The following is a 26,282-nucleotide window of genomic DNA, read 5'->3' on the forward strand; positions in this document are numbered from 1 at the left end:
GTAAGTCCTGGGCTACGCACACACTGGAGAATCATTACATGGTGAGCTGCTGTTATCTGGTAGTGTCAGGGAATATGCAGGCGTGGCCAGGTGTTTAAGGTGAAGTCATGTGACGTCAGCTCCGCCCCCGATCCAACTGTTTCTATCGCACCCGCAGAGTAAGTCCTGGGCTACGCACACACTGGAGAATCATTACATGGTGAGCTGCTGTTATCTGGTAGTGTCAGGGAATATGCAGGCGTGGCCAGGTGTGTGAGGGGAAGTCATGTGACGTCAGCTCCGCCCCCGATCAGCCTGATTCTATCACAGCCTCTAAGTAAGTCCTGGGCTACGCACACACTGCACACACTGGGGAATCATTACATGGTGAGCGGCTGTTATCTGGGAGTGTCAGGTAATACGCAGGCGTGGCCAGGTGTGTGAGGGGAAGTCATGTGACATCAGCTCCGCCCCCGATCAGCCTGATTCCATCACAGCCGCTGAGTAAAGGTGGCCATACATTCAGAAAGATATTGTACCCAATCATACAATCTCAATTGATTGTAAGATGGATTGTATGCAGATTGTATGCACATCTTATGTACACAATCATACAATCAATCAGCAGATGGATTGTATGACTGATTGTATGATGGATTGTATGCAGATTGTGTGCACATCTTGTGTACACAATCATGCAGCAGATGGATTGTATGACTGATTGTATGATGGATTGTGAGTAGATCGTGTGTCCAAAAACCACCAAGGACTGCCGGGGATTTCAAGGGAAATTGTACATAATCATGAGCGCAATCGATCTTAAGATCGATCTTTCTGATGTATGGCCAGCATAAGTCCTGGCAGTGGCGTAACTAGGCCTCCGCAGCCCCCGCCATGGCGGGGAGGCGCAGAGTAACTATGGGCGCCGGGGGGGCTGCGGTGCTATAGTTACCCGCTGCGCTGCTGCCCGGCCGCATCTTCGGTCACTGTCCTGTCACTCGCTCCCGGCGCCGGCTCCTGCTGATAATGAAAAGTGACACTTAGAAAATGGCTGCCCCCGTATTGCAGACAGTTTTGGCAGCCATTTTCTAAGAGTCACTTTTCATTATCAGCAGGAGCCGGCGCCGGGAGCGAGTGATGGGACAGTGACCACAGATGCGGCCGGGCAGCAGCGCAGCGGAGACTGGAGCAGCGCAGCAGAGCTGAGGGAGACTGGATGCGGCTCTGTCAGGTATGGGTATGGGGAGGGGGGGGCGCCGAAATTTTTTTGGCGGGGGGCGCAAATTATATAGTTACGCCACTGAGTCCTGGGCTGCACACACTGGGGAATCATTACATAGGGAGTAGCTGTTATCTGGGAGTGTCAGGTAATACGCAGGTGTGGCCAGGTGTGTGAGGGGAAGTCATGTGACATCAGCTCCGCCCCCGATCAGCCTGATTCTATCACAGCCTCTGAGTAAGTCCTGGGCTACACACAGACTGCACACACTGGGGAATCATTACATGGTGAGCGGCTGTTATCTGGGAGTGTCAGGGAATACGCAGGCGTGGCCAGGTGTGTGAGGGGAAGTCATGTAACATCAGCTCTGCCCCCGATCAGCCTGATTCTATCGCAGCTGCTGAGAAAGTCCTGGGCTACGCACAGACTGCGCACACTGGGGAATCATTCAATGGATTTGCAGTTAATCGCAGGGCTGCGATATTTTGCTCAGGCTTGCACAGTGTGCACTGATCGCAAGGATCCAAAAATTAGCTCCACTATGATAATTTGTGAATCAGCCCCATTCTCATTTTAACTCTGGCTCCTAAAATAAGCAAACTAACAGCTACAATGCGCCTTGTGGAAGAAAAACGCTCCAAAAACCTAACGCAGGAATGACAAAGCCATTGTAATCATATATGTATTGTTTTCCTACCTCCCTATAAGGGCCTGGCAGGTGTTCTTTGCATACATGGTGGTATGACCGATGCCGCCATAGAAAATGCCCATTTCCTTAACCACATTGGTTCCATCCTTAAACTGCACTTTCATTCCAGCATTGACAATGGCGAAAGCATTTTCCTGCCTCTGGGCCTGTCGGAATGCCGACACCAGCTCCCCCTGGACAACAAACAAGAAGGCAATGTAATATCTGTATATACTGGTATCACCGTATCTGTACACTTGCTATACATTATCTCCTGCTACTGCAATATAGTACTGCAACTCAACATAGAAAATAAATACTATATTTAAAGTGCTGTTGTCCTTTGCATACGGATATTGGTATGGTTCTACCTATTATTACTACTGTGCATTATTGTTCAGGCTACAATGCTACAATAGCCCCCTGCTCGCAGCACTTAGTAAGCCAGGACTCACTTGGCGCTGTGAAGGACGTGGGGAGAAGGAGGCCCCCAAACACCTGCAGGGCGTCAATCACCCTATCAGCATCAAACTTACATTTATAAGCTGGCTACATACAGTATATAAAAAATCCCAGAGGAACATCGTATATAGGACCAACCTTCTCAGAGTACCGGATAAAAACACTGATCAAGACTTCGTCTGACTTCGGAGCGGATGCACCAGAGAAGAAGTCCTCGTTCAGTGGGATAGTGCGAGATCCGCCTGCAGTCAGACAAGGAAACAGAACATACTTTATAAACATCCTAGCAACTGATGTGTGACATTGCGGTTGCCTATATAATATACACTTAACGTAAACATGAAATAACGACTCAGACCTAGGTTTGGCAGAAATTATCTGTATTTATTAAACAACTTTAAATGAATTTATTGATTAATGTAATTAATCAAAAAAGAACAGCTAATTATTTAAGCTCCACCCATAACTATTCTACCTAATCAACAAATATCCTAACAACAAGCGGTATCCGCTCAGCCTTCTGCATTGACTGCACCAGTCCGGGTGGTATCGCTGTCCCCGACCGGGTGATCCAGCAAAGGCCTATAGTCAACGAAGGTGAGCGCACCGAAAACAAATATACACAAAGATCATCCTTTAACGAAGACCTTAAATCAATTAACCTGAGGTTCTTTCCGCCGAACAACGCAAAGAAACACCCGCCAACCTAAAATTAGAGGAGGGAGGGCGGGAAACTGAGGAAAAAGAGGGAGAGATGACTTTCTGAACCTCAAATCCTCAGCTAACTCAGCCATCCCTGCATCCTTATTGGATGCCGAGTCACATGCTTCACCCAGGTCATCACAGCCTGAGATGTTTAACCCAATACATGCCTATCTCAGTCATTCTTCATAGAGTAATATTACAAATACAGTAAAAATAATGGTTTTACCCAGCATGCATTTGGGGGCACAACCGCAGCAGTATTGGGGAAATCATCAGATTGACCCCTAATATTGCAGGCACACAGTAGTGCACTGATTATGGATGAAACCGCCACCGAGTGACGTCACTTACACCTCTGACACCTGGTAAGGCTAGTGTAGTCCATACGTGTGCTTTAGGCATGTTGCAAAAAAGGGGTGTGGCTTCGTGGGGATTGAGGCATGGCTTTGTAGGATGAGGTGTGGCCAAGCATCACGGGTGAACCCGTTTCCATTACTCCAGGGATTCGGGAGATGCAAGCTGCCTTGTTTGAAGTGATGGGAGCCTTGTTTGACAGGAGATGGTTGCTGCACATAATGTTACAGAGCAGCATCCTGCTCCTATCACTTAGCAGGAGCCAGCACCTTGGTGCCGTAGCCGCTGTGATGCATCTGCCACCACAGAGCCTGACTGAGAGTTTACTTAGTTCCCAAACCATCTGAGGAAGTGGGCAGTGCGCCCTTGAAACGCGTTACTGCTGTCCTGCGTATGTGATTGGACGACTGTTTTTCAGTGTTATTATATGGTGAAACAGCAATAAATGCAAGTGATAAAAAGAACAAAGACTTTTCAATTGTTGGGACCTGCAGGTTCTAGAGGACTTCTGCCTGTATGGGTGTGCTCTGGACCGTCTAGCAGGGCCGGATTTGGTGAGGCACGGGCCTAGGGACGGCACATTTTAAGGGCGGCAGCCAGCAGGGTTGGTTTTACGGGGGGTGAGCTGTGCAGGTGCACGGAGCGCTGCACGGCCTATCATCCCACAGAAGCAGCATCCCACCTGTCAGCTGTCATCCCACAGAAGCAGCATCCCACCTGTCAGCTTTCATCCCACAGAAGCAGCATCCCACCTGTCAGCTGTCATCCCACAGAAGCAGCATCCCACCTGTCAGCTTTCATCCCACAGAAGCAGCATCCCGCACCTCGGCGTCAGCGGGCTGCAGTGCTGCTTGCTCCTGGGGTCTCAGTGCTGCCGGGAACTCCGGGATATGCAGAGCTCACTGAGTGTCCGCCTGGGTGCACTATGGGCTGCAGCACTCTCCCTCAGCCCTGTTAGGGTGTGTTACCCGGCTCCTAGCTCCCGCTACCACCGCTATTGCCGTCGCCGCTGCTGCCGCCACCCAGATATCTCAGCCGTTTCCCTGCCCACCTATGGCTGCTGCGGAGGTGGAAGAGCGCGGAGTCCGGAGTGTCGGTGCCCGCTTTTGCCGCCCGGATATTTCAGCACTCTCCCTGCCCTCCGATGACTGCTGCTGCAGAGGAGGAGCACGGTGTCTGGGCTACCGGTGCCCGCCACCGCTGCTATTGCCGCCTCCCAGGTGTCTCAGCCCTCTCTCTGCCTGCCGGTGGCTGCTGCGAAAGAGGAGTGCGGTGTTCTGGAACAGTGGAAGGCGAAGCGGTAACTCTCTTTCCCTCTTGATCTCCCTCCTATTTTAAAAATCCAAAAGGGTCCTCTCTCTCCCTCCGGGGGCCAGGGGGCGGCTAAAAATTTGGTGCCCTGCCGTCTAGACCTCTGGGACACAGCTGTAGCATGCGGGTGTGTAAGCAACCAGAGACCATGGATTACACAATCACACCTTTCATCACAGCCGTAACATGTGGGTGGGAGAGGTCAGCACCCAGAGAGGATGGATTACACAATCACACCGGTCATCACAGCCATAGCATGCAGGTGGGAGAGGTCAGCACCCAGAGAGGATGGATTACACAATCACATCGGTCATCACAGCCATAGCATGCAGGTGGGAGAGGTCAGCACCCAGAGAGGATGGATTACACAATCACACCGGTCATCACAGCCATAGCATGCAGGTGGGAGAGGTCAGCACCCAGAGAGGATGGATTACACAATCACACCGGTCATCACAGCCGTAACATGCGGGTGGGAGAGGTTAGCACCCAGAGACGATAGATTAGACCATTACACCAGTCATCACAGCAGTGGGACACAGCCATAGCATGCGGGTGGGAGAGGTCAGCACCCAGAGACCATGGATTAGACCATTACACCGGTCATCACAGCAGTGGGACACAGCCGTAGCATGCGGGTGGGAGAGGTCAGCACCCAGAGACGATAGATTAGACCATTACACCAGTCATCACAGCAGTGGGACACAGCCATAGCATGCGGGTGGGAGAGGTCAGCACCCAGAGACCATGGATTAGACCATTACACCGGTCATCACAGCAGTGGGACACAGCCGTAGCATGCGGGTGGGAGAGGTCAGCACCCAGAGACCATGGATTAGACCATTACACCGGTCATCACAGCAGTGGGACACAGGCGTAGCATGCGGGTGGGAGAGGTCAGCACCCAGAGACGATAGAATAGACCATTACACCAGTCATCACAGCCGTGGGACACAGCCATAGCATGCAGGTGGGAGAGGTCAGCACCCAGAGACCATAGATTAGACCATTACACCGGTCATCACAGCAGTGGGACACAGCCGTAGCATGCGGGTGGGAGAGGTCAGCACCCAGAGACCATAGATTAGACCATTACACCGGTCATCACAGCAGTGGGACACAGCCGTAGCATGCGGGTGGGAGAGGTCAGCACCCAGAGACCATAGATTAGACCATTACACCGGTCATCACAGCAGTGGGACACAGCCGTAGCATGCGGGTGGGAGAGGTCAGCACCCAGAGACCATAGATTAGACCATTACACCGGTCATCACAGCAGTGGGACACAGCCGTAGCATGCGGGTGGGAGAGGTCAGCACCCAGAGACCATAGATTAGACCATTACACCGGTCATCACAGCAGTGGGACACAGCCGTAGCATGCGGGTGGGAGAGGTCAGCACCCAGAGACCATAGATTAGACCATTACACCGGTCATCACAGCAGTGGGACACAGCCGTAGCATGCGGGTGGGAGAGGTCAGCACCCAGAGACCATGGATTAGACCATTACACCGGTCATCACAGCAGTGGGACACAGCCGTAGCATGCGGGTGGGAGAGGTCAGCACCCAGAGACGATAGATTAGACCATTACACCAGTCATCACAGCAGTGGGACACAGCCATAGCATGCGGGTGGGAGAGGTCAGCACCCAGAGACCATGGATTAGACCATTACACCGGTCATCACAGCAGTGGGACACAGCCGTAGCATGCGGGTGGGAGAGGTCAGCACCCAGAGACCATAGATCAGACCATTACACCGGTCATCACAGCAGTGGGACACAGCCGTAGCATGCGGGTGGGAGAGGTCAGCACCCAGAGACCATAGATTAGACCATTACACCGGTCATCACAGCAGTGGGACACAGCCGTAGCATGCGGGTGGGAGAGGTCAGCACCCAGAGACCATAGATTAGACCATTACACCGGTCATCACAGCAGTGGGACACAGCCGTAGCATGCGGGTGGGAGAGGTCAGCACCCAGAGACCATAGATTAGACCATTACACCGGTCATCACAGCAGTGGGACACAGCCGTAGCATGCGGGTGGGAGAGGTCAGCACCCAGAGACCATAGATTAGACCATTACACCGGTCATCACAGCAGTGGGACACAGCCGTAGCATGCGGGTGGGAGAGGTCAGCACCCAGAGACCATGGATTAGACCATTACACCGGTCATCACAGCAGTGGGACACAGCCGTAGCATGCGGGTGGGAGAGGTCAGCACCCAGAGACGATAGATTAGACCATTACACCAGTCATCACAGCAGTGGGACACAGCCATAGCATGCGGGTGGGAGAGGTCAGCACCCAGAGACCATGGATTAGACCATTACACCGGTCATCACAGCAGTGGGACACAGCCGTAGCATGCGGGTGGGAGAGGTCAGCACCCAGAGACCATAGATCAGACCATTACACCGGTCATCACAGCAGTGGGACACAGCCGTAGCATGCGGGTGGGAGAGGTCAGCACCCAGAGACCATAGATTAGACCATTACACCGGTCATCACAGCAGTGGGACACAGCCGTAGCATGCAGGTGGGAGAGGTTAGCACCCAGAGAGGATGGATTAGACCATTACACCGGTCATCACAGCAGTGGGACACAGCCGTAGCATGCGGGTGGGAGAGGTCAGCACCCAGAGACCATAGATTAGACCATTACACCGGTCATCACAGCAGTGGGACACAGCCGTAGCATGCAGGTGGGAGAGGTCAGCACCCAGAGACCATGGATTAGACCATTACACCGGTCATCACAGCAGTGGGACACAGCCGTAGTATGCAGGTGGGAGAGGTCAGCACCCAGAGACCATAGATTAGACCATTACACCAGTCATCACAGCAGTGGGACACAGCCGTAGCATGCTGGTGGGTGAGGTCAGCACCCAGAGACCATAGATTAGACCATTACACCAGTCATCACAGCAGTGGGACACAGCCGTAGTATGCAGGTGGGAGAGGTCAGCACCCAGAGACCATGGATTAGACCATTACACCGGTCATCACAGCAGTGGGACACAGCCGTAGTATGCAGGTGGGAGAGGTCAGCACCCAGAGACCATAGATTAGACCATTACACCAGTCATCACAGCAGTGGGACACAGCCGTAGCATGCTGGTGGGTGAGGTCAGCACCCAGAGACCATGGATTAGACCATTACACCAGTCATCACAGCAGTGGGACACAGCCGTAGCATGCGGGTGGGAGAGGTCAGCACCCAGAGACCATGGATTAGACCATTACACCAGTCATCACAGCAGTGGGACACAGCCGTAGCATGCGGGTGGGAGAGGTCAGCACCCAGAGACCATGGATTAGACCATTACACCAGTCATCACAGCCGTGGGACACAGCCATAGCATGCAGGTGGGAGAGGTCAGCACCCAGAGACCATGGATTAGACCATTACACCAGTCATCACAGCAGTGGGACACAGCCGTAGCATGCGGGTGGGAGAGGTCAGCACCCAGAGACCATAGATTAGACCATTACACCGGTCATCACAGCAGTGGGACAGCCATAGCATGCGGGTGGGAGAGGTCAGCACCCAGAGACAGTGGATTACACCATTACACCGGTCATCACAGCAGTGGGACACAGCCGTAGCATGCGGGTGGGAGAGGTCAGCACCCAGAGACCATAGATTAGACCATTACACCGGTCATCACAGCAGTGGGACAGCCATAGCATGCGGGTGGGAGAGGTCAGCACCCAGAGACAGTGGATTACACCATTACACCGGTCATCACAGCAGTGGGACACAGCCGTAGCATGTGGGTGGAAGAGGTTAGCACCCAGAGACCATGGATTAGACCATTACACTGGTCATCACAGCAGTTACCTTTGGAAGCCAAGTTCAACATGGACCCGCCGGCTGCAAGCACTGGATTCAGGTCACTGATGGCTGCCTTGCTGATGACGTGTCCTCCTAGAGACTAATATGACAGAGGAAAGCGTTAGCTGCTGTAGAAGACAATGCTGCAGACATATACTGTATACCCTACATTGGTGCCAGCACAGAGTAATAGGTCCGCTCAATGAAGATACGTAGAATGATGAAAAAGTAGCACGCAACGTCGGACCCCCTCCCCCAACACACTGCATAAATGTAGACATTAAAAAAAAAATCACTCCTTGGGGGTGACCCCATCAATTCCTTCGTTTAAAATCATATCCCTCCCTCATAAATATCATCAGCAAATCTACAATATTAATAAGTGAGATCTAGCCCCGCCACCTCATAAAAAATTACCTTATGTGGAATACGCACATTTTTGGCAATTTTCAAAGAGATTTTAATCACTTAGAAATGAAGCACAAATCGCCCTGTGTAGGGCCTCCGGCGCAGTATAAATCTAGTTATCACCCGTGTTCTCGCTATTGAGAACAGGGGCAGTAACAGATCGCTCAGCACAAAGCTCCCATCGCCCCGTGTGTAGGCCTCATCATTAGATCTAAATTCTCTCTCTCATTAACAAGCAGACCTAGGAGTTCACCCCTTTCCCCGCCATTTTTACTATATTTGCAGGAATGGGGCCCAATGTTCTGCAGTGAATATGGCACTAGCGCACACAGGGGGGGTTTCTGAGCATGTACATACCGCCATACTTCTGATCTGCTCTCCCGCCAGTGTGCTCAGCTGCTGCAGTAAAGCCCGAAATATGTTTCTTTTATCCTCTGGTAAGTTAGAGACGTTCTCCGACAGGATCTGTTTCACCTGCGCCAAACTAACTGCTCCACCAATCGTGATTCCTAAAAAGAAAGCAGTCATTTCAAAAAGGCATCACCCTCCCCGACTCCACGAAGAGTGTAGCGATCTCCCCGATTTCATCGAACCAATACAAAAAAGCCAATACAAATGAATGGGCAGTCAATGATCGCTGAGTGCTCTCTCAGCCAATTGCTGATTGGATGATAGAGCGCTCAGCCAATCACTGGCTGCCCATTTATTTGTATGGGCTTTTTTTTTTTCCTTGCAGCACTGTGACTGACAGCTCGCTGCTCCCCCTGCCCGGCTCTCCGTTACCTTCACCGGTTTACCACTGTCCCCCACCCACCATCTTCATGTCAGCCGCCCCCCTGCTTCCTCCACCTGCAGCTCCCCGGGAGTTAAGGTGGCCATACACACGCAGATTTATCTGCAGATCTGTCTGGTCGGAACAAAAATATGGTTATGGATGAGAGCAAATGACAGTTTACCATTTGCTTGGAAATGCTGGAAAACTGCCAAACTGTCACTCATCCATAACCAGGTTTTTGTTCCAACCAGCCAGATCTGAAGATAAATCTTACTAGTCTATGGGCACCCTTATATATGATAAATCAAGTTCCTAATCATGTGTCCCCTTCCCGGGGAGCTGCCGGGGAAATCAGGTCAAATGTATGGGGGCCCTTACTTCTACCTCTCCTCAGTGGGGTAACTAGAAATTTTGCGCCCCCTTGTCAAAAAAATATTCTGTTGCCCCCCCCCCCCCCCCCTGTGACCCATACATTTATTATATATTTTTTTTACCTAAATCCTTGTTGCCAGGTGTTTAAGGCTTGTTGCTACGGGTTTCATACTCTTAGACAGGGGTTTCTTATTCAGTGCCAATGTTTTTTTTTGCTGGTTACAAGTGAAATACATGCTTGATGCCAGGGAGTTACAGGCCCATTGCCAACGTGTCACATGACAACGTGTCACATGCTCATCTGTAACTTCTGGGTAGCGATATACACTACCCAGTAGGACCTTTCGCATCTGTCTCCTCCAAGGCAGCGGCCATTTCTGGAGGGACATTTTTAGCAGGTTCCATTCAGACTGCCAGGCCCATTGGAATCTACAGAGACCCCACAGTGCCGGCTCCCCCCAAGCCACCGCTTGGGCTGCAGTGCCTTTGTTACGCCACTAGTACGGCTGTCTGATGGTGCAAATAGCGGTGTGGAAGGGGAGGAAATGTCATATATGAATGTTAGAAGAATAACGATGGATTACCAGAAGACTGGGTTGGTTTTGGGCAAGCTTGTGCACATAATAAAGCAGATATTACCTTTGTCATTAGAAGACACAGCATACAAATCTTTGATTCGGACAGGAGAGATGAGAACAGGGTACGTGACACCTTCAAACTTCATCTGAACACCTGAAACAAACAGATAGATCTGTCATTGGTATGTACTGATGGGAGACTAGGGGCCGCATTTATAATTAATGTGCGATGCCGGCGCGGTGACATCGCCGGGCATCGCATTGCGGTTGCTTTTAATACCGCCGGGATGTATCATTATGGGGACGCAGGGACAGGGCTCCAAAAGGAGCCCGTCCCTGCGAAGCCCTGAGCCGGAAGCCGAGGGGTCTGCGCATGCGCGGTTATGCGCTGACCCCCGCGACCACACTGCCCTGCTCGGGCAGTGTGATGTGTAGCCATAGGCTACAATGGGCTATCGCCATATCAGAATGGCGATAGCCCAGGGGTGCGATGCCGGGCTGCCCGATGTTGATACATCGGGCAGCTTCGCATCCCCCATAGAAACCTATGGGGGATGCAGCCGGTGGCGCTGCAGGGGGGGATCGCAGCAGGGATCGGAGATTCCTGCTGCGGTCCCCTGTGATACATTTGGGGGATACTTAATATTTGCGGCTAACCCCCGAAAACTGGTGTTTTCGGGGATTTAGCCGCAAATATGGTTTGATAAAAGGGCCCCTTGGTACCTACTGGGTTTTATTGTAGTATTTGGGGACTATGGATGAAACGGATGTCGGAAACTGTCCCGACCGCCGGGATTCAGACGATTAGTATACAGACATCGGAATCCCGACTATTCAAATGTCCGACAGTCGGGATTCTGACTGACAGGGGCTATTCTCCCTTGTGGTGGGTCCACGACCCCACAGAACCTGTGACAAGCGCAGCCATCGACAGAGCCCGGGCTCGCCCCCCCCTTCCTGTTGGAGTACCGGCAGTTGGGATTCCGGTGTTGGCATACGGCCGTCGGAATCCCGACTGTCGGTACGTCATACCACACCCAATGAAACATGAGAACCGAGTGACAGCCCAAGAGGCTCACTGCATAATAAGTCTGTAACCAATGATGCTTTAATACAGGCATGTCCAAACTGAGGCCCTCCAGCTGTTGAAAAACTACAAATCCCAGCATGCCTTGCCATAGTTTTAGAATTACCTACTAGCAAAACTGTAGCAAAGCATGATGGGACTTGTAGGGGTAGGGATGGCCATCGTTGCCATTGCCATCAATGACAATTCTGCAACTGGCCATCGATAGTGCTTAACTATGCAATGGATGACCATCGATATTTTTACATATCAATGGTCATGCCTGTGGGCCAATCAAAACACTGGGGGTGGGGCTTCGCAGGTGTCGGGGGCGGAGCTATGCTCATGTCCCGGCACTTTGGGGGAAAAAAAGAAGCAAAATATCCTTTTGCTATTCCATTGATGGAGGGAAACCATCTGGTTCTCACCCATCGATGGCAAAAGTATTCAACATCGGCCATGAACCATCAATGATTTCAAATCGTCGATTGCCATCCCTACTCTGGGGCTACACTTGTAAACATGGGCCTGTATCAATGCATGGTCCCTTCATACTACAGACAGCTGACGCGTTTCGCCATTACCGTAACACAATGAGGGCTGTTTAGCGGCCTACTTTCTGCTCACCCACAGTGGTGTTCCCTACGACAAGTGGGGCTTTGGGAAACTTGCTCTTCAGCTCCAGCAGTTCTTCGAGTGTGGATGGAGAGTACCAGGTAACCCTCTCCCCATTATACCGGATCATTTTCTTTGGATTGTTGTGCATCAGCTGAATGCGTATGAAATAAAAGGTGACAGTTAGTGGTCACAGCTGAGATTAGAGCAAGATCACACATCAAAGACAATATACATGATAGATAATGAATTTAGGACTAGGTGTCCCTCTCCCATCCCTAGGCATTTCTCACACATATAAATTACAGACATCATGTTCTTATTCAGGGACATGTGTAACTATCATTACAGACTGCGTGTTCGGACCAGTTTAATAGGTTCAGTTCTTGGCCAGCTTTGAAGCACAGCAGCTGTTCTTATGATATTCGGTTTTCAGATACAACACACAATAGAGAAATATTCGTCCCAATATAACGTCCGTTTTCGTAGAATGTGACGGCAGATATCTGGTCTGCCCCTTTAAACATGTTACATCAAACCATATTTGAGCCTTATTTTTTTGTAAGGATATCAATATGCTTATCCCAAGCATGTTTACATTGTACTACTGTATTTGCGTCTACCACCTCTGATGGTAGGCTATTCCACTTATCTACTACTCTTTCTGTGAAGTAATTCTTCCTCAGATTTCCCCTGAAGCTTCCTCCCTCTAGTGTCAGTGCATGTCCTCGTGTGCTATTATAGAAACACTAGGTGATTCATCGCGCCCTACGGGCGCTCTTCACACCGGCGTAAGGGGCTACGCCCCTTAATTTGTGAACATTTGTATTGTGAGAAATATGGTTAGAATTGTATGAAAGATGCCCTGTATTGCAGCTTCTGCCAGTGGGTGAGGGTCCAGCGTGGCAGCACAGGAGTACCGGACGGTGGCCCTGAGTCAGTGTCTCCTCCTACTGGGTGGGAGTTAGGGTGCATGAGAGCAGGAGGCTGGGATATGAGGCATGATAGGGGTATGTGGGCAACACAGCGTCAGCGATTACCCAGTGGTGGAAGTTACGGTTCAGGAGAGCAGGAAGCTGGGTAGTGATAGGGGTGTGTGAGCATACGGGGGACTAAAGAGGGTGGTGGACACTGTGCAGCTTCTGCCAGTGGGTGAGGGTCCAGCGTGGCAGCACAGTAGTACAGGACGGTGGCCCTGAGTCAGCGTCTCCTCCTACTGGGTGGGAGTTAGGGTGCATGATAACAGGAGGCTGGGATATGAGGCATGATAGGGGTATGTGGGCAACACAGCGTCAGCGATTACCCAGTGGTGGAAGTTACGGTTCAGGAGAGCAGGAAGCTGGGTAGTGATAGGGGTGTGTGGGCATACGGGGGACTAAAGAGGGTGGTGGACACTGTGCAGCTTCTGCCAGTGGGTGAGGGTCCAGCGTGGCAGCACAGAAATACAGGAGTCAGTGTCTCCTCCGACTGGGTGGGAGTTAGGGTGCATGAGAGCAGGAGGCTGGGCGGTAAAGCATGATAGGGGAATGTGGGCAACACAGGGTGAGCGGGTCTCCACTGGCGGAAGTTACGGGGCAGGAGAACAGGAGGCAGGGCAGTGTCCTCCCACATTGATGGCAAAAGTATTCAACATCGGCCATAAACCATCGATTATTTGAAAATCATTGATGGTCGATGGGCATCCCTAGAACAGGAGGAGGGTGGGGGACAGTATGCAGCTCCCGGCAGTGGGTGAGTGTCTCCTCCCACTGGGAGGGAGTGAGCGTGCATGAGAGCAGGAGGCTGTATAATAGTGGTATGTGGGCAAGACATTGATAAAAGTTGTGGCGCTGGTGCAGAGGGCAGTGGGGAAACCTGCAGTGCGGCAGCCAGGGCCGGATTTCCCACCTAGGGGCGGTACCTGCTTGTGGTGGTACAGGATCCCCCATTGTCACGGGGGTACGTGAAATGCGGGAGCGGGGGCCGCGGTGGTCCGCTGGGGGGTGGAATTGCCGGAAGGGGGTCTGGGGGGTCTGCAAATTGCGGGAGCGGGGGTGGTGTGTGGGGATCCGCGGTTAGCGGGAGGGGGCGGGGGTCCGCAAATCGTGGACAGGGGCGCGGGGGGGCTTGAATCGTGGGAAGGGGGGTCCGCAAATTGCGGGAGGGGGGTTGTCGGGGTTAGTGAATTGCGGGAGGGGGGGTTGCGGAGGTCCGTGAATTGCGGGAGGGGCGCGTGGGGTGCCGTGAGTCAAGGGGGGGTGGTGCGGGGGTCCGTGAATCACGGGAGGGGTCATGAATCGCAGGAGGGGGTGGTCGTGGGGGGGCTGCGAATCGCAGGAGGGGGGGTGTGGGGGGTTGCCGTGAATTGCATGAGGGGGGCGTGAATCAAGGGAGGGTGGGCGCAGGGGGGTGGTGCGGGGGTCCGTGAATCGCGGGAGGGGGCATGAATCGCGGGAGGGGGGGTCGTGGGGGGTTCCGAATCGCAGGAAGGGGGGTATGGGGTGTGCCGTGAATCGCGGGAGGGGGGCGCTACGGGGGGTTTCGTAAATCGCGGGAGGGGGGGTCGTGGGGGGTTGCGAATCGCAGGAAGGGGGGTGTGGGGGGTGCCGTGAATTGCGTGAGGGGGGCATGAATCGCGGGAGGTGGGGTCCCCGAATGTGTGAATTAGGGGGCGGTCGCAAATCGCGAGAAGTGCCGAGGGGGCCCGCAAATCGCGGGAGGGGGGCGCTACGGGGGGTTCCGTGAAACGCGGGAGGGGGCGGCGCGAATTGCGGGAGGGGGGTCGCAAATCACAGTAGGGGGGGGTGTGCCGTGAATCGCGGGAGGGGGGGTCGCGGGGGGCCCTTTTAATGCCGGGAGGGGGGGTCGCAGGGGTCCGGCGAATCGCGGGAGGGGAGGATGCAGGGGTCCTGCGAATCGCGGGAGGGGGCTCGCGGGAGGGGTCGCTGGGGTCCCGCGATTTGCGGGAGGGTCGCGGGGGTCCCGCGTTTCGCGGGAGGGGGTGGTCGCGGAGGTCCAGCGAATCGCGGGAGGGGGTGGTCGGGTCTGGGACGGATATTAGACAGCACTTACATCGACAGCCATTACATCGACACCATTAGTTCGACAGCTCAATAGGTCGACATGGTTTTAGGTCGACATACCATTAGGTCGACATGTCATTATGTCGACAGCTCATTAGGTCGACAGCTCATTAGGTCGACAGCTCATTAGGTCGACAGCTCATTAGGTCGACATGTTTTTAGGTCGACACTGCCATTAGGTCGACAGAGTCTATGTCGCCAGTCAAAAGGTCGACATGGGTTTTTTCACTGTTCTTTTGGCCGAAATGTCGACATGGACACAGTTTGAAGTGTACCGCAGCCGCTCGCTATGCTTCGGGCACGGTGCCTCGCTGCGCTCGGCACACTATTTTATTCTCCCACCACGCCCTAGTGGATATTAGGGCATGAAATACCGCCTGTCGGCACATGTCGGCTCAATAAACAGTGAAAAAACCCATGTCGACCTTTTGACTGTCGAAATAGACACTGTCGACCTAATGGCAGTGTCGACCTAAAAACATGTCGACCTAATGAGCTGTCGACCTAATGAGCTGTCGACATAATGACATGTCGACCTAATGGTATGTCGACCTAAAACCATGTTGACCTATTGAGCTGTCGAACTAATGGTGTCGATGTAATGGCTGTCGATGTAAGTGCTGTCTAACAATAGTCCGGATACCGGGGTGGTCGCGGGGGTCCCACGAATCGCGGGAGGGGGCTCGCGGGGGTCCCGCGAATCGCGGGAGGGGGGGTTCGCGGTGGTCCCGCGAATCACGGGAGGGGGGGTCGCGGGGGTCCCGCGACTCGCGGGAGGGTGGAAAGCGGGGGTCCCGCGAATCGCGGGAGGGGGGGTGCGGGGTCCCGCGAATGGCGGGAGGGGGGGTCGCGGGGGTCCCGCGAATGGCGGGAGGGGGGGTCGCGGGGGGTCCCGCGAATGGCGGGAGGGGGGGTCGCGGGGGTCCCGCGAATGGCGGGAGGGGGGGTCGCGGGGGTCCCGCGAATCGCGGGAGGGGGGTCGCGGGGGTCCCGCGATTCGCGGGAGGGGGGGCGCGGGGGTCCCGCGATTCGCGGGAGTCGCGGGGGGTCCCGCGAATCGCGGGAGGGGGGGTCGCGGGGGGTCCCGCAAATCGCGGGGGGGGGTCGCGGGGGGTCCCGCGAATCGCGGAAGGGGGGTCGCGGGGGTCCTGGCAGAGGGTAGGGATGTGCAGGAGTAATGGTGGATGGTGGCTGTGGAGTAATGGTGGATGGTGGGCGTGTACTGTAGCCCTGGGCGGGGGGAGGTGATGTCAAGGGGGTGGAACGTCAGACACATGAAAGTGAAACTGTCTTACACAGGAACGTTCTCCACAGGGGTTGAGTGACAGATCTGGCTAAATATATAAGAGATAGAATTTGACGGCAGATAAGAACCAGTCGAGTGTTGGAAAGTCTATTCAATCTGCGCCGTTATTTCCTGACAGGAGAAATATCTGCACTTACCTATTCAATGCTGCCATTAACAACAGAATTGAAGGATGTCAGATGCGAATTTTTTTTTTTCAGAAGTCAGATCTGTTTTGACGGAAATGGCGGCGAATTGTCGAATTCACAGACGGTTTTTCGACAATCCGCGCCCGTTTTCCCGGATTGAATTCCCACCCTGAAACCGTGAGAAAGACTGCAAATTGTCAGAAAACAGCCGTGAATTTGACAAAACAGATCAGACTTTCAAAAAGAAAAAAAAAGTTGGTTCTGACAGCCTTCGATGCTTTCGGTAACGGCAGCATTGCTGACGTTAAAGACATAATTGAATACGCGAGAGTCGATATTTCCCCTCTCGGGAAATATCACCACAGACTGACTACCCCCTTTTGCCAGATACAGGATAGTCAGACGCTTATTGGTTGCATTGGCAAATTCTCCACTTTATCGCTCTCTCTTAGAATGGTTAGCGTACTTTAATTTTTTTATAGGCCTTTTCAACAGGTTTGGACCATGTGCTAATTCCAGGATACTCTATAGTCACTATGAAATACTCTGTGGTTACTCTATATAGTAAGTGCAGTTACGGAGCAGAGATATGGCCGCTTCAGAGTTGATCATTGTTTCGCGAATTTGCTATCTGTTTGATTATCAAAAACTGGGCATGCGTATGGATAATAGTGCCTATGTGCGAGTCCAAATAGCGCCAAAAAATACCATATAGATCGAATTGCAGTCCCTCGCTATTCGCTATCCCCTCACAGTCTTTCCGCTTTCACCTGCGCAACATCTCGCACATCAGTCCATTCCTATCCACTGACGCGACCAAAATTCTCATTCACTCTCTTGTCATCTCCCGCATTGACTACTGCAACATCCTTCTCTCCGAGCTACCTCTCGCCCGCCTCGTCCCTCTCCAATCCATTCTTAATGCTGCTGCTAGGCTCATCTTCCTCTCCCGCCGCTTTACCTCTGCCTCCCCCCTCTGTCTATCTCTTCACTGGCTCCCCATTCCTTTCCGAGTTCTCTTTAAACTCCTCACCACCACCTACAAGGCTCTCTCCTCCTCCACCGCTCCTTACCTCTCTTCCAGAGCCGGCGCTGCCCGCTCAGCAGAGGATGCAAAGCAGGGAGGCGCCGACCGAGAGAGGCGCTGTGACTGTGACTGCTCTGCATCCTCTGCTGTGTGCTGCTGTCGGGCCGGCTGCTGCTGCCCTTCTCCAAGCTGCTCCTCCGTGCTGCACGCAGATAAGAGCACCGCCCCCTCACCTCGGATCAAGTGTGTCTAGATCCCCTTCAGTTTTGATGACCTCAGATCAGTGGGGGCACCAGAGCTCTGTTCTTTGCAGGCAGGCTCTCTCTGTACTACTTTGCTTCCTGTCCTGAGACACAGGAAACCAGTCACACGCTGCTGGCTGCACATGTGTCTGTGTGCACTGGAGGAGCCCAGGACGTCCAGGACTCAGGAGAAGATAGTCAGCCTGATGCACTGCTAGCCACATAGAGGAGTTTCTGGTAAAGTCTGCTCAACATTGAAGGGTTTGGGGGCTATAATGTGTGCTGGGGGAAGATAAAATGTACCGAACAATCTGCCCTGGGGAGGGAGAGGAGGAGGAGAGGGGAGACAATTTATCTGAACAATATGTGCTTGGGGAAAATATGTATACCTGCAATGTGTGCTGGGAGGGGTGGAGGAATTATGTATTAATGTGTGCTTGGGAGGAATGGCGTATTAATGTGCACTGAGGTTGGGCGGAGGAATGGCGTATTAATGTGCGCTGGGGTGGGGCGGAGGAATGGCGTATTAATGTGCACTGGGGCGGAGGAATGGTGTATTAATCTGGGGTGGGGCGGAGGAATGGCGTATTAATGTGCGCTGGGGTGGGGCGGAGGAATGGCGTATTAATGTGCACTGGGGCGGAGGAATGGTGTATTAATGTGGGCTGGGGTGGGGCGGAGGAATGGCGTATTAATGTGCGCTGGGGCGGAGGAATGGTGTATTAATGTGGGCTGGGGCGGAGGAATGGTGTATTAATGTGGGTTGGGGCCGAGGATTGGTGTATTAATGTGGGCTGGGGCGGAGGAATGGTGTATTAATGTGGGCTGGGGCGGAGGAATGGTGTATTAATGTGCACTGGAGCGGAGGAATGGTGTATTAATGTGCGCTGGGGCGGAGGAATGGCGTATTAATGTGCGCTGGGGCGGAGGAATGGTGTATTAATGTGGACTGGGGTGGAGGAATGGTGTATTAATGTGGGCTGGGGCGGAGGAATGGCGTATTAATGTGCGCTGGGGCGGAGGAATGGTGTATTAATGTGGACTGGGGTGGAGGAATGGTGTATTAATGTGGGCTGGGGCGGAGGAATGGCGTATTAATGTGCACTGGGGCGGAGGAATGGTGTATTAATGTGGGCTGGGGCGGAGGAATGGCGTATTAATGTGGGCTGGGGTGGGGCAGAGGAATGGCGTATTAATGTGCGCTGGGGCGGAGGAATGGTGTATTAATGTGGACTGGGGCAGAGGAATGGTGTATTAATGTGGGCTGGGGCGGAGGAATGGCGTATTAATGTGCGCTGGGGCGGAGGAATGGTGTATTAATGTGGACTGGGGCGGAGGAATGGTGTATTAATGTGGGCTGGGGCGGAGGAATGGCGTATTAATGTGCGCTGGGGCGGAGGAATGGCGTATTAATGTGCGCTGGGGCACAGGAATGGTGTATTAATGTGGGCTGGGGTGGGGCAGCGGAATGGCATATTAATGTGCACTGGTGTGGGGCAGAGGAATGGCATATTTGTGTGCTGGGGAGGTGTGGAGAAATGGCATATTAATGCGCGCTGGGGTGGCGCAGTGTGTTCATTGGGCTCTACATGGCGCAGTGTGTTCATTGGGCTCTACCTGGCGTAGTACGTCCAAGGGACTCCTACCTGGCACAGTTAATTTAAGAGACTCTAGCTGGTGCAGTGAGTTTAAGGGGCTCTACCTGGTGCAGTGTGCCTAAGGAGCTTTAGCTGCGCAATGTGTATAAATGGCACAACTATGGTATAATGTGAATTTGTACTATGTGACCATGCCCCGTCTACTTGAAGGCACGCCCTTAATATGACCCTTTTTATGTGTGTGTGTGTGTGGGGGGGGGGGGGGTGGTGGCGGCACAGGGCACCAAAATTTCTAGTTACAGCTCTGTTGCTATCGGTCACATTATGTGTATAAGAGCAGAAGCTTTACTACTATGGGCAATAAACAACGTTTACTCTCAGTTTCCGTCTTAGGGCCTTATTCAGATCTGAGCTCAGTACAAATTTGTTCAGAAAATGGGCAAAACCATGTGCACTGCAAGTGGGGCAGATGTAACATGTATAGAGAGAGTTAGATTTGTGTGAGTTATTTTGTTTCTGTGCAAGGTAAATACTGGTTCCTATATTTTTTACACTGCAATTTAGATTTCAGTTTCAGCACACCTCACCCAAATTTAACTCTCTTTGCACAGGTTACATCTGCTCCACCTGCAGTTCACATGATTTTGCCCATTTTCCATACAAATGTGTACTGAGCTCAGATCTGAATAAGGCCCTTAGTCACACGCTGCTTTTTTGCAAAGTATGGGAGGGCGCAAATTTTTGGTTTGCAGGGGGGCGCCGAACACCCTAGCACCGGCCCTGCTCTCTTCACTGATCTCTATCCACACTCCCTCCCGTCCTCTTCGCTCCATCGCTGACCGCCGATTGACCTCTCACCTAATCACCTCCTCCCACTCCCGTGTCCAAGATTTCTCTCGCGCTGCCCCCTTGCACTGGAACAACCTCCCGCCACCCATCAGGCTTTTTGATTCCCTTACCTCCTTCAAGCGCTCCCTCAACACCCACTTCTTCCATTTAGCCTATCCCTCTCCTCCTAACCTTTTTTGCTCCTCCTATCCTGCCTACCCTACCCCTCCATCCGTTCCTACTTATCCTATTGTTTTTCGTTCGTCCACCCACCTCCTTTTAGTATGTTAACTCTTATGAGTAGGGTCCTCCTGCCTCACGTACACACCCTACCTCTTTACCTCACCAGTGCTCCTGCCCTGTTCTTCCCTTCCTCTACTTCATCTTCAGTCTCCTCAACAATTTCCACACCTACTTCAGAACTGATGCTGATATTAGTTCTACCAGCTATACCCCTATTTATGCTGTATTTTATCAACACACCCTGTACGTCACCTTGTAATATGTTTTTATGTTTGCTATGTACGGCGCTGTGGACACTTTATGTCGCCTTATAACATACTACTACTACTATTTGCATGACTGAAAGCCAGCATTTGGGGGTGGTAACCTAACGTTTTCTGGGAGTGTCAGGAAATATGCAGATGTGCCCGGGTGTTTAAAGGGAGGGTCTGTGACATCAGTGTATCTCTGTCGCACAGCTGTGGAAGGTTTAGACTTAGTCACATTTGCACGGACTCTGGAAATTATGTGATGGTTTGCGAATGGTGTATGGACTAGCGGGTAGCTAATGTTTACACTGGGCACAAGTCATCGGAGGTTCAGTGTAGCCAGACTTACTCAGCAGTGCGATGGATACAGGCATATCTGGCCTGGTGCGGACATCACACACCCTCCCCTAAAACATTCAGGCACGCCTGCGTTTTCCCAGACACGCCTGCGTTTTCTTAGGCCCCCCCCCCCCCACTAAATGGGCAGTTTCCACCCCCAGGCACATACTTCCTGTCAATCATATTGCGTACGGCCAGCAAATAGAAATAGTAGCAGGATTTTATAGTCAACATCATCGAACCATGCGCAGTCTATTGGAAATCGTCCGCTGTGCAAAACCGCAGCCGTGTGATCAGGGCTGAATTACCCCCAAATGTGCATCAGCTGAGACTTCAGAGTCCATACTATATATTCCTGTACATTGGAATCCGGCATTGCTCCAAAATTGGTTCTTTACATTAAGTATGAAAAAAACATCTGAGTAAAAAAAATTAACTGTCGGGTGATTGTTCCAAACGCATTAAATTCAGATTGTGTGAGCAGATAACGATTAGAACACTGAGTCATATTGGGAACCGCCCTGTTTATCCCAGTGATAATAAAGCAAAGTAATAAATCCAACACTGGGTGTTCCTAAATGTACTTTTTGTTTCATCATATAGAAAAGTAATTAAAAGAAAGGTCAATGTTCTGCTAAATCTTACATAGTCAGCACTTCTCTCTCATCTGAGTACACATCGCCAGCACAGTCCTCAACTGGCTGAGGTATTACTGCCAGAATCAGCAGAACCAGGTTGGGGCAGGGGTACCTAGAGGCGGGTGGAGCTGGGGTAGATTACCCGGCCACAAGCTTGTTTGAGGGGCCAAGGTCAGCTTGAAATGTGAAGCAGCAGCCCCTGTTCAGGTTTTCATAGGGAATCATATGCACTGGAGTGGGGCATAGCCACACCTCCACATGTGGCCACACCCACTCTAGTACCTGGGCCTATAGGTTATCTAGGCAGCCCTGGCATAAGGAACTAATAGGCAACAGCCACCTAACTGCAGGGTTGCTTACTTTTGGGCTGTCCACAGGACAGCCTGCTAGAAAGAAAAGGGTACGTCAGCTGCACTGAGAAAGGGGCGGGGCTGGAGGTGGGACTAACCCGATGAAACCTGTTCGGGGCTTCATATGGAATCATATGCATTTGAGTGGGGCATAGCCACGCCTTCACATGTGGCCAAACCCACTCTAGTACCCAGGCCTATCTGATGTCTAGGCAGCCCTGGGATAAGGAAACTATAGGCAATAGCTGCCTAACTTCTTTTTTTTATTATTGTTCTGAGAAAATTATAATTTCCTTTCCCAGAAGTAAGTGTATAAGTTGCAGACAGTGATGGGTTCCATGCAGACCTGCCCAATGGTTTCAAGTTGCAATCATTAAAAATACAAAACCAAGTTGGTTAGTGTACAGCTCACATACTGTCCTGTTTTACATACATTATTTACATTTATACATATTGGCCTCACAAAATATGTAAAACCTTCATCATCATCATCATCAGCTGCGTCGCTTCTTGTAGATTTAGCGCATTTCACTCTGGAAACTCACCATCAGCTCGGGTGGGAAGATCAGCTCTTGCGTGGCATCCAAAGGTATGAGATTATGTTCATTGAACAGTTGTGGTTGCTAGAAGCAACAGAAAGACTATGTTGGTATCAAATAAGGGTTTTGATTATACAAGAATTACAGTAACATAACCCACGGGGCACTGTCAAAGCTTCCCATCATCATTGGATGGATCCTTAGTTTCAAAAAGGTGCCGTAATGAATGGCGAACCGGGCTTGCTGATCATTAGTGGTCAGTATACCAGCCTGCAATACATTGTTGTACTACTGGTGCGCAGGACAGCTGAGGGGGGGGGGGAGTGGGTACTAATTACCCGGGCCCGGGCTTGCTGATCAGTAGCGGTCAGTATACCAGCCTGCAATACATTGTTGTACTACAGGGCAGCCGAGAGGGGGGGGGGGGGGTGGAGTTACCCGGGCCCGGGCTTGCTGATCAGTAGCGGTCAGTATACCAGCCTGCAATACATTGTTGTACTACAGGGCAGCCGAGAGGGGGGGGGGGGGAGGGGAGTGGGTACTAATTACCCGGGCCCGGCTTGCTGATCAGTAGCAGTCAGTATACCAGCCTGCAATACATTGTTGTACTACTGGTGTGCAGGACAGCTGAGAGGGGGGGGGGGGGGGGGGGGAGGAGTGGGTACTAATTACCTGGGCCCGGGCTTGCTGATCAGTAGCGGTCAGTATCCCAGCCAGCAATACATTGTTGTACTACTGGTGCGCAGGGCAGCCGAGAGGGGGGGGGGGAGGGGGTACTAATTACCCGCGCCCGGGCTTGCTGATCATTAGCGGTCAGTATTCCAGCCTGCAATACATTGTTGTACTACTGGTGCGCAGGGCAGCCGAGGGGGGGGGGGGGGGTACTAATTACCCGGGCCCGGGCTTGCTGATCAGTAGCGGTCAGTATACCAGCCTGCAATACATTGTTGTACTACTGGTGTGCAGGACAGCTGAGAGGGGGGGGGGAGGGGGTACTAATTACTTGGGCCCGGGCTTGCTGATCAGTAGCGGTCAGTATCCCAGCCTGCAATACATTGTTGTACTACTGGTGCGCAGGGCAGCCGAGAGGGGGGGGGGGGGGGGGGAGTGGGTACTAATTACCCGGGCCTGGGCTTGCTGATCAGTAGCGGTCAGTATTCCAGCCTGCGATACATTGTTGTTCTACTGGTGCGCATTGTCTAGAGTGAAATCCCGCCTTGGGTAACCATGTGATCGCGGTGCAAATGGATGTGTACGGCTACACATCTATCCACAGCCGGGCGAATATGTCCAAAATACACTGGGCACCAGTCATCACAGGCTCAGAGTAGTCAGGGCAGGGCTGCCATCAGAAATTGTGGGTCCTAGGACTGACAATATAGGCAGGGGCCCCTTCTCTAACACCTGGAACGACTAGTGAGACCTCTGCAGCACTAGTCGCACTACTCGGCCTCTACATCGCTTCAAGGGAAATGTGAGCTTTGTTTATGACAAATTATACTTTATTAATTCCAGTCCTAGGCCCTTTTTCTGTCTGGGCCCGGGACTGGAACCCACATCCCCCCCCCCTCCCCCCTGAGCCAGAGACTTATCTTGGCGGTGCGATGGAAAAGGCAGTATTCCACCCCCAGTATTACCTCCCTAATCCTCCCCATCTGCAGCCTAACCCAACCCTCCTCCCCCATAGCCTAGTACCCATGCCTCCTACTGCCTAACCCTAACTGACCATCACCCACAGCTTAATCTTACCCATACCCCATTTGTGCCCCCCCCCCCTCCCCAGCATCGATATTCCAACTGCCGGCTTCTTGGATGCCGGTAACCTTAATGGATCCCCACCTGGAGTCACACCAGAGCCAGATACAACTTCATACGTATCATGGGAATGCAACACGCAAAGAGAAACATAACTGAAGGGGTGCCGGACGGGGTCCCGACATTCATTAACCCGACGTCGGGATCCCGACTGTTAAATCACCGACGGCCGTCGGCTATTTTCCCTCGTGGGGGTCCACGGCCCCCATAGAGGTACAATAGAATAGGTGGCAAGCATAGCTCGCCACCGTGCCCGCAGAGTGGTGAGCGCAGCAAGCCCGCAAGGGGCTTTGTTGCGCTGGCCACGCTGTCTGAGACCAGGCAGTCGGGATCCCGGCGTCGGGATAATGACTGTTGGGATCCCGACTGTCGGTGAATCATACTACACCCAACTGAAGTGGGGTGAGACACAATGGTATGGCAGGTAGAAGCACAAATGAAACACGCCAAGTTTGCGGTACCTTCGTCTCAGGCAGCGCATTCTCTTCCTCCACCTTGTTTAAGCAGCAGGACTAAAAGAAATAAGTCTGTTACAACTCTGCATAAATCATGGCTAATAACCAGTAATAAGAGAAAAACTATACGATAGATACATTAGATAGAATTTTATTGAGAAGGGAAGTACTGTGGATACACAAACTCAATACCATTTACTCGAGTGGACTTATACCGATCTCTAATCGTTCATTTCTGATACATGTAGTGTTTCCATCAAGTACCAGCAATCTCTCTAACACGGGGCGTGTTATACATAAATCTCATAGTAAATACAGACGACCAGGCCATGTAGGATCATGTAAATCCTAACTCATAAATTGGATTTTATTGTCCTGATGAAAATCTTATCGATTGAAACATTAACTGTGATACTGCCATTTACGGTCTTTATTCGACCGCGAGTCAATACCTGCATGTATATATATCACACACCAACCTTATCAAACGTTCTGAAACCATCCAGGATCGGACGGTACCCTGTGCACCTACAGAGGTTTCCTAAAATGAGAAGACAGCTGTTAGCAACCTATACATTAGGATGGCTAATCCCAGGATCAAGATCGGCGGTATCCTGGGATTTTGGCCTGAAATCGAGGCGATTTGATTCCGGGATTAGTCAGCACATGCATTTTTTTTATTTCTAAATACCAGCTGCCCCTGCAGTCTGCGCTGTGGACAGTGTGACAGGGTTCGGTATGACTCGCTGACATTGGTATATAGACATCAGAATACCGGCGGCCAACGGTATTCCAACAAGGTGGAACAAAAAAAAAATTCCCTTGCGGGCATGATGTGGGCTCGGTGGTTATCCACAGGTTCTAGGGAGAATTAACCTGTTGGTCGGGATTGTGACTGTCAGACAGAAGAAAAGTTGTGATTTTGGCGCGGTATACTGATCACCAGGATACCGGCTATCGGCTCGTCATCCAGCACCCGCGTGAACCTGCACAGTTCAAAGTTGAACCTGTAACTGCACTGTTGATTCAACATTTTGGGCCTTATTCTAGTTCACTCTTAGAGGCAAATTTATTTTTAGCTGGACA

The 26,282-nt window shown here is 52.1% G+C and overlaps 1 protein-coding gene across 1 annotated transcript in view; it reads right to left on the bottom strand.

Annotated features, from left to right (window-relative positions):
- The window catches only part of LOC146020848 (aldehyde oxidase 1-like), a 98,304-nt gene that overhangs the window by 37,577 nt on the left and 34,445 nt on the right, over positions 1-26,282 (bottom strand). The window contains exons 6-14 of the mRNA XM_083154367.1: positions 25,676-25,737; positions 25,203-25,253; positions 22,933-23,010; positions 12,391-12,532; positions 10,759-10,851; positions 9,330-9,481; positions 8,571-8,664; positions 2,487-2,590; positions 1,896-2,080 (exon numbers count right to left, since the gene is read on the bottom strand). Coding sequence (XP_083010493.1) covers positions 1,896-2,080; positions 2,487-2,590; positions 8,571-8,664; positions 9,330-9,481; positions 10,759-10,851; positions 12,391-12,532; positions 22,933-23,010; positions 25,203-25,253; positions 25,676-25,737 — 961 coding nt within the window. The remainder of the gene's footprint in view (positions 1-1,895; positions 2,081-2,486; positions 2,591-8,570; positions 8,665-9,329; positions 9,482-10,758; positions 10,852-12,390; positions 12,533-22,932; positions 23,011-25,202; positions 25,254-25,675; positions 25,738-26,282) is intronic.

The sequence above is a fragment of the Crinia signifera genome, chromosome 7 (genome assembly GCF_055691185.1).
Source record: "Crinia signifera chromosome 7, ASM5569118v1, whole genome shotgun sequence".
Classification (NCBI taxonomy): Eukaryota; Metazoa; Chordata; class Amphibia; order Anura; family Myobatrachidae; genus Crinia; species Crinia signifera.